This window comes from Nerophis ophidion, linkage group LG05 (genome assembly GCF_033978795.1).
Source record: "Nerophis ophidion isolate RoL-2023_Sa linkage group LG05, RoL_Noph_v1.0, whole genome shotgun sequence".
In the NCBI taxonomy this organism is placed as follows: Eukaryota; Metazoa; Chordata; class Actinopteri; order Syngnathiformes; family Syngnathidae; genus Nerophis; species Nerophis ophidion.
Genome location: NC_084615.1, coordinates 52737107 through 52747277, shown reverse-complemented (window position 1 = coordinate 52747277; position 10171 = coordinate 52737107). Strand labels below are relative to the sequence as shown.

Genomic DNA, 10171 nt, shown 5'->3' with positions numbered 1-10171 from the left:
CATATATATGGTTATTTTCAATTTAAATTAGCATTGAACTAGCTCATTTATTTCAATACATTTATTTTATGTTGGAATGTCATGGAGAAATTATTTTGTATTCAATGTAAGTTATAATAATAGTATAATTCTGTATTTTAATTTTTACAGTGTTTTAAAATAAAGACTCTTAAAAGCTAGCAGGAAGAGAAGTTTCCGGGAGCAGAACAGACTTGTATCGGATGCTTTAGATGCTGGCCGATATATCCCGATATAAATGTTCGATCAGGACACCCATACTAGTTTATTTTATTTAGGGAACTAATTGAGAGACGGAGTCAATTGGGCTAGGTGCAACTAATTGAAGAATTATGGTACTTGGAAAAAGGTTTTCAGAATCATGTTTTTGTCAAGCTGAATTTAGAGGTATTAAATGTAACGATTATTATAACTATGATGATTTGTACAGATTTCCAACCACTCCAATAAGCAGGCACCCCAGCTCCAATGCAAAGAAAACAAAAAAAGCACCAGCAAAATCCATGTCAAAAGTCCACATTTGGCGTCAAAATGGAGGGAAATGCGTTTGAGGAAATTTGCGGATGACAAATTCAAACGGACCATCTTCGTCACGCGGACATAAGAAGTGTACAATGAGGCAATGGGACAGCCAACTAACGGATAAGTAAAGCTGATGCCTAATCCCTACTCAGTTAGAGTCTGACTTAAAGAACAACTTCAACTCATTGGCCTGAGGTTAAGAATAGGTGACATCTGAAGTTTTCATGATCACGCTGGCCCGCATCTCATGAGTGTGGTTGGGTATGGACGATGTGAGAGAGTTCTGGCTGTAAGGCTTCGTCCAGCCATCGCTGTGATAACTGATGAGGGGGTTTGGGTCTCGCGTGGTGGTTACCCTGAAGTTTTTGCTTCCCCGAACAAAGGTGGCCATGCCGGGAAGAGGATATGGCGACACCTTGAGAACTGACCTGCCGAGGTCCCGCCTCCAGGATGCACTGACACCCTGTGAGTCACAGCGAAGGGCAGGACATAAGGAGGAAGGTCAAATCGTACATGAGCAAAAACAAAAAGGTAAAAATTGTAAACAAAGTGGGCATTTCCAAGCAAACCGTACAGCAAAATCTGTCAGGTACAACTTGCCCAGTCAGCATATTTTTACATTAAATCAGATACTGTCCAGGCGCCATTAAACATACCGAGGACAATACACTCCTATACTGTACAGGCAGTGTTACAAACTTTAAAGGGGAACTTTTTGCCTATCATTCACAATCATTATGAGAGACAAGAACACAAGTATTTTTCTTTTGTTCAGGATTCTAATGATTAAAAGAATGCTTGAAAAATCCGGCTAATGGTAGTCACTGTTGTTGCCTTCAAAGCCTTTAAAAACTATTTCAAAACCCTCCATCAACGTTTTTTTAAACACAATGCAAGTATGTATTTATATATATATATATATATATATAAACTGTAGTAACAGACATATTCATGACAATATGTAATATGTTTAATATTTAGCATATTTTGGTCATTTTATGCATTACCGGAACTTCTTTCCTCAGCACATTGATATCCGCTTCCATAGCAGTGCATATCCGACTTCCGGCAACAAATGTGTGTTCATACTTCTGGAAACAAACGCTTATGTTTTCTAATCATGGCAGACTTGGTAACAGACAACCAAGACCACTATTTTTGGACAAATGAGGATTCACAACCTTATATACGGAGAATAACCTGCTTCTTATAGTACCAAGCATCAAGAGAGGATGAAATGTTGGAGCAGACGGAAGTCGATTGAGTGAGGACCGCCGTGACTTGACGGTCTAAATGTGGAACTTAATGCATGTTATTAAAACTACAGTGCATACACTCTTGCGCTAGCTGCATACAAAAAAAAAACATGAAATGTGGGCTAATACTTTCCAGATACTGTAATATGATTGTTCATGTTTTACAGTCAGTACAGATTGGTGTCTTATCACATTGTGTTGTGTATTACAAACTCAAAAGCGATTCAGCTGCTGGCGCAAAAGCTAGCTTACCTCTTGCCGTAGCTAGCTTACAGCTAATGCCGTAGCATGTCGTGGCAAGATGATGTGTCAATACACTAGATAAACAGTTCCTCAGTGTATGCTCTTACAATAAACAATGTCGCTTCAGCTTGGTTATTAAACAGGTTACGCAACGTAAATGAAGCATTGTTGGTGGTCTTTCGATGCATTTTTAAAGTGATTTAGAGGGAGAATTGATTGCTCTCATTAGCTGTATTGCTGGTCACCAAGAAAAAGCTGACTTTTACAAATTACAAAGCAAAAAAAAAATGTTTGTGTTCTTGTCTCTCCTAAGGATTGTGAACGATAGGCAAAATTCCAAAAAAATGCAAATCCCCATTAATGTTCCCACATTTTGTAGTTTTGTGACGCACCGCCATAAATGATCAATATTACACACAAAAAAATAGTTGTGTTGATACGTCAAAAGAATACATTGTCATGCGTCGTTAAACTGAGAAAAAACAACGTCACTCTAATTTTTTTGTCAACTTTTTTCACATTATGTATAAAGCAGACCCATTTGGTGGCATTGTGGAAAAGAAAAGGAAAGTAAGGTACAAATAGACATCATTTGATACTCCTGTATTAACCTATTTACAGTGTATCATTAATAGTCTGAAATCACTTTATGCTGTCTTTAGGTTGAGGTGTAGTGGTAATTATTTCATGAAGTTAAGCTCATGATGCAGCAAACTGAATTAGGCGGACACGTTTGTTACTGGATATTTTCTAAAGCACTTCTGCTTTCTTTGGAGACTTTTTATGTGTCTATAATATGCAACTATAATTATTTGATGCTTATTTATATTTACACATGTGCTGTTTTAGACTGCAATATTCTTTACTTTAGGACACTTAGTACATACCTGTACCTCTAGCTCGTGTAGTTTTAACCCTTCCATGTTTACTTTTTGTAAATGACTAGAAAAGACCAACTTATGCTTATTGGAGGACATTTAAATGGCTACTGGCTGTCCAGCTTTGTAAACACGCTGCAGAGTTGGTGGGGGGTGGAGTTGGGGCACCTGTGTGACCTCGGGGAACATGCTTTTTTTGCCTCACTGTAACCACGGTGGGAGACAGGAAATGCCCGTGTGTTGTTTCCTTTAATGTTACTAAACCTACAATGTTATGCAGATGTATAGTTATAACAATTTTATGGACTAATTATACCATTTATAGTTACGGTGGAGATTTGGGGTGGCAAATATTTTGTCCTTCCCAGGACGGCATAACAGAAAATAATTGAAAAGCACTGCCCTAGATCGTAAAACCGAAAATGTCAAAGTCGACATTGGTTGCATGCCCGGTCGTATCTTGGAACGTGTGAAAGCTATAGTGATAACTAAGCAGCGTAGTGGTCTCATTATTGAGATTTCCTTTGCATGCAGTTTTAAATACATAATGTTCATTTTGGTTCATGATTAGGTAATGATTGATGACAGTTGACTGTTACCCTAAAGTATAGAAATTATGTGTGTTTTACTGTATATACTGTATGTGTGTGTGCGTGTACACACTACAAACTACAAAAAGACTGTCAATGTTTGACAGCAAGATTTCCCGACAAGGCCGTCCCGTGTGTGTGTGTGTGTGTGTGTGTGTGTGTGTGTGTGTGTGTGTGTGTGTGTGTGTGTGTGTGTGTATATGTATATGCATGTGTGGGTGTGTGTGGAACAAGAGACTCACCTGTCCTGTGTCCTCAACATCGCTGTCTGTGTCACTGGCTGTGAAGATAAAGAAAACAAATTAGACATGAGAAAATCATCAACAAAGATTAAAATTTGTTTCAAATGAAAGCTAACGAGTTAGTGGCACCAAACACACAGCAAACCCAGAAGGTGGGATCACATTTTGAACATTGATTCTGAAAAGAAGATTTTTTGTTTTAAATAGGCGGAATGTTGGAATAATAACTGTGAGGAAGTGATAGAGCCAGTTTGGCCTAAAAGACTTAAAAGTAAGACAACATAGTGAATACCTCATGCATGCACACTCACACATGAAAAATATACATATACTAATAACTAATTCAGTTCACTTTCAGGGGACCTGCACAGTTGAATATGTCCCCAAGATCCTTTTATTTCACGCTCGGCTTATTGCCACAAGCCACTAAACATTAAACTACTGTGAGCAGCCATGTTTCACAAGTGTGAGAACACTCTGTTCCCAGCTTTAGATAAGATAACACAAAAAGGTGCTGACGCTGTGAATGTTTATGTTTAAAAAGTGTACAGACAGGTAATGCTGGAAAATACAACAATACGCTTTTGACTTGTACTCCAAGACGTATGCATTGTGTGCAGTCTCACCACTAGGAGAGATTTGAAGAGGGTACGAGTGGGACGAGCTAACTGTCTCCTCCTCGTTCTCAGTTGTCACTTCGATTGTCTGACAGACGAAGGGCAGCTGCTCGCTTGCCATCAAGTGATCTTCTGTGAAACTGGGAATGGCTGAGCGTGGACACAGAGGAGAGAATGTGAAAGGGTGAATACAGAATATGCATGATTCATTCGTGTTTCTATCAGACTTTCATCCCACAATATTGTTGCCTTGCAAGTTACACTAAAAACAATCTATATGGCACATGTTGCAAACTACGAACAATGGACCAGAGTCTGGGCAGTCAGCTTGGGCTAAAAGTGGTCAGCGCACCCGCCTCACACACCAACGACCAGGATTCACGTCCCTGTGGAAAATTGTGGTAAAAATGCACTATATTATATGTATATTATATATATTATATATATATATATATATATATATAATATATATATATATATATATAAATATATATATATATACAGTACACATATACATATATATATATATATATATGTGTTGTTGGTTTTTTTTTGGTGTGTGTTGATTTTTTTTCTTCTTCTTTTTATCCCCATACATATATATATACATACATACATATATATATATATATATATATATACATACATGTATACAGTACACATATACATATATACATAAATATATATATATACAGTACACATATACATATATACATATATATATATATATATATATATGTTGTTGTTTTTTAACTGTGTGTGTTGATTATTTTTCCTCTTCTTTTTATCCCCATACATATATATATACATATATATATATATATATATATATATATATATATATATATATATATATATATATATATAAACATACATACATATATATATATAAACATACATACATATATATATACATACATACATACATATATATACATACATACATACATAAATACATACATACATATATATATACACATATATGTATATGTATATATAAATATATATATACATACATGTATACATATATTTATATATACATATACATACATATATATACATATATATATAAAAATTAGGGGTGTGGGAAAAAATCGATTTGAATTTGAATCGCGATTCTCACATTGTGCGATTCAGAATAGATTTTCTTTTCTTTTTTTTTAATCAATCCAACAAACCAATACACAGCAATACCATAACAATGCAATCCAATTCAAAAACCAAACCTGACCCAGCAACACTAGGAACTGCAATAAACAGAGCAATTAAGAGAAGACACAAACACGACACAGAACAAACCCAAAGTAGTGAAACAAAAATGAATATTATCAACAACAGTATCAATATTAGTTATAATTTCAGCATAGCAGTGATTAAAAATCCCTCCTTTATATTATCATTAGACATTTATGAACAATTTTAAAAAAAGAACAATAGTTTCACAGTGGCTACTTGCATCGCATCTCATAAGCTTTACAACACAATATTTTCACAGACAGAAGTCATATTTTTGGTTTGATTAATGGTTAAAAAAAACTTACATTATTGCAATCAGTTGATAAAACATTGTCCTTTACAATTATAAAAGCTTTTAACAAAAATCTACTACTCTGCTTGCATGTCAGCAGACTGGGGTAGATCCTGATGAAATCTTATGTATTGAATGAAAAGAGAATCCTTTTAAATCGGGAAAAAATCTTTTTTCGAATCGAGAATCGTGTTGAATTGGAAAAAAAAAATCGATTTTGAATCGAATTTCGACCCCAAGAATCGATATTGAATCGAATCTTGGAACACCCAAAGATTATATATATATATATATATATATATATATATATATATATATATATATATATGTAGGTGTGGGAAAAATCACAAGACTACTTCATCTCTACAGAACTGTTTCATGAGGGGTTCCCTCAATCATCAGGAGATTTATATATATTTATAAATCTCCTGATGATTGAGGGAACCCCTCATAAAACAGTTCTGTAGAGATGAAGTAGTCTTGTGATTTTTCCCACACCTACATATTGCACTCTACCACGGTATCGAGCACTATTCTCTGGATAATCCAATCAAGACATGTATATGTATATATATATATATATATATATATATATATATATATATATATATATATATATATATTATTAGGGGTGGGCAAAGTAATGCGTTGATTACGAGTTAACTCATCAATCTATTAACGGCGACAATTATTTTATCGCACATTTGCGTATGTTGTTTACATGCTTTTATTTTGTTAATGCCTTTTCTTATAAAGATGGCGGCGCCCGGACGGGCTTCGGCGTGGAGGGGCTCTTGGTAAAGATGCAACATTTGGCAAAATACCGGACAATTCTGCAAATTTCATGGCTGGCTTACAGCGTGGTCACTCCGGGATCACTTACGACCGCCAGACAATTCTGAATGTGGTTAGATCGGGTTGTTTTGGACTGAATGACGCGTGCTTGCTAGACCGGCTAGCTAGCATGGGAATACTTTGCCGGCTACATCCAGCGGCCTGTGAAGCAGCGGAGTATATGTGTTGTCTGTCTATTTATCAATAATGCAGACGAGGCGTGTTGGCTGAGTTCTTAACGTTTACTTTCAGAGCGTGCATATCACAACCTACAAGATGCCGTCATGGCGACACACAACCTATACCAGGCTACCGCGCATGCTCGTCACTCCTGTTGCATGCTGGGTAGGGTAGTTCTTTTTTTCCCTGGCTCATAACATCACAATATAGTACCATGTATTTGATGCGTTCAGTTTATTAAAGCACCAAGCAAACAATCGGAAAATTCCCATCATATCAATTCCTAGATATGGTTGTAATTATTTTAAGTGCACTACGCATAATAAACACAACATTATTAATATTGTTACAACGGATAATTTGATCAAAAATTCCCTAAAAGAGCCCACTACCTATAATATAGGTTTTTTAAACATAAGATCCCTGATAAAAAAAAAATGTTCCCGCTGTTACCTCAGAAATTGCCTGTTCGGATGTTATGATTGTGGCTCAGAGATTTGTATGTAGATTATATTTATTTTCCATAACAAACAGGATAACTTAAATAGCCAGGCAGTGGAAATAAGCTTAAATGTTTGTATTTACATTTTTTGAGTTGATTTTCATAAAATATGCTATTTAACTGCTACTGTTTAACAAGTACTGATTTAAATTGTGTTTGCACAACAAATGTTTTGGCACTTTTGTTCATGTGGGAGAATATTCCAATAAAGGTGCACTACACACTACTTTTGAATTCATTATTGGGCTTTGCGTATACAATGCAGTTAATCGCGATTAATAGGAGAAAATTGCGATTAACTTCGATTAAAATCTTTAATCGTTGCCCAGCCCTAATATATATATATATATATACATATATACATACATATATATATACACATATATATATACATATATATATATATATATATATATATACATGTATATATACATACATATATATATATATACATATATATACATGCATATATATATACATATACATATATACATATATATATACATATATATATACATATATATATATATATATATACATACATATGTCTTGATTGGATTATCCAGAGAATAGTGCTCGATACCGTGGTAGAGCGCAATATGTAGGTGTGGGAAAAATCACAAGACTACTTCATCTCTACAGAACTGTTTCATGAGGGGTTCCCTCAATCATCAGGAGATTTTAATGGAAGCATTCACATACAATGGTTTGTATAGGGCACAGAGTGGGTGGATACAGGCAGGCGTAGGGTGTGGTGATTGGCTCATGTGTTACCTAGGAGGTGTTTCCGTCTGTGGCGGCATGTTGAAATGATTTCACTGCGCTTGTTGAGGGATGATAGATCTGGATGATATATAATAAACAGTTTCTCTTTTAAGCATAGGTTGCATCTTTTATTACCACTGTTGTAAGGTGTGCTGGATGCAAGAATTTGCCATGTTATTGAATATTCAACATTATTGTCTTTGAGGTTCCAAATGTGTTTGCTGAGTTCTGTAGAATTCCGCAAAGTCTGGTTTCTAAAGGAGGCGTTGTGATTATTCCATCTTGTTTTGAACGCTCCTTCGGTTAATCCTACGTACGTGTCGGGTGTGTTAATGTCCTTGCGTATTACCTTTGCTTGGTAAACGACTGATGTCTGTAAGCACCCTCCGTTGAGAGGGCAATCAGGTTTCTTGCGACAGTTACATTCCTTATTGGTTTCAGAGTCGTTTAGTCTGGGGGTAGGCAGTCCTTTTTGTAGTGCATTCAATTGAATATGGGTTGAAAAGGATTTGCAAATCATTGTATTCCGTTTATATTTATATGTAACACAATTTCCCCAACTCATATGGAAACGGGGTTTGTATACATCTATATGTATACATATATAGATATATACATATATATACATACATATATATATATATATATATATATATATAGAGATATAAATATACATATAAATATATAAATACATATATAAACATACATATATACATACATATATATACATATGTATACATACATACATATATACACATACATACATACATATATATATATATATAGATATATACATATATACATACATACATACATATATATATACATACATACATACATACATATATATACATACATACATGTATATATATATATATACATACATACATATATGTATATATATACATACATACATGTATATATATATATACATACATACATATATGTATATACATATATACATACATACATACATATATGTATATATACACATACATACATATATATACATACATACATGTATATATACACATACATACATATATATACATACATATATACATATATATATATATATACACATACATACATATATATACACATACATACATACATATACACATATTATATATATATATATATATATATATGCACACGCACGCACACAGTATATGAGATAATATAAACCCTGGGAGGAAATGTGCTTACATGGGCCAATTAATATGAGCATGCTACTAAAAACTTGTACGTTATCAAATGTGTGTGAGGTAGCACAGTTGAGGCACCTCTGGTTGTGTCTGGAATCTTGACTTCATCCTGTGGTTCCTCTTTGATGTGTAGAAGAGTAGTCCCACACGACTTAGAAACTGTCTGGCAACCAGAGGAGCAGATAAAGGTAAAGACAGGGAGACAGAACTTCAGATGATCTACCTTTACACTTTGTTAATGAGGAATGATGAATGGATAGATACAGTAATCATGTCACTCCAAATGCTCAAAGCCAACACACAAAAAAAAAATTATCCTGATAATCAACTGTTCTGATTTAATCTTGAGCTACATCTTGCTGTTGAATGTTCTGTTTCTCATGTCATGTCCAAAATATACTTTTTTTTTTTAAATACTGTAGGAAATAAACATTACAGTTAAAAAATAGCACAATCCCACAACATAGCACAATGTGGTGTTATTAATATTTCCCTTAACGCTGATCTTCCTTAGCAGTGTTAAGAGCTGGATAGTGGTGTCCCATTACAACTTTCTCACTTGCGACCGACACGATACAGTTATTGAGTAACGGCGGATTCCGATATGGATCTGGTATGTTATCAGAAAGAATCCTACATACTTGTATTATTTTCGATGTGGAATAGTATGGAGAATGATACCTGACAAAATTATACATAAATACATGTATAAATAAATACTGGCATAATACATAATTAGATGCATGGATAAATAAATAAAAACTCGGAAATAAATGGGACATAAACAT

At 34.4% G+C, this 10171-nt stretch overlaps 1 protein-coding gene across 3 annotated transcripts in view; it reads right to left on the bottom strand.

Moving 5' to 3' along the window:
* LOC133553389 (interferon regulatory factor 2-like) overlaps positions 1–10171 on the bottom strand; it is a 36613-nt gene that overhangs the window by 173 nt on the left and 26269 nt on the right. For all 3 annotated transcript variants that reach the window (XM_061901526.1, XM_061901523.1, XM_061901527.1), the window contains 4 exons: positions 9462–9546; positions 4376–4516; positions 3750–3787; positions 1–1003 (listed from right to left, as the gene is read on the bottom strand). The exon at positions 1–1003 is cut by the window's left edge and continues 173 nt beyond it. In XM_061901526.1, coding sequence (XP_061757510.1) covers positions 737–1003; positions 3750–3787; positions 4376–4516; positions 9462–9546 — 531 coding nt within the window. In that variant the 3' untranslated portion in view covers positions 1–736. The remainder of the gene's footprint in view (positions 1004–3749; positions 3788–4375; positions 4517–9461; positions 9547–10171) is intronic.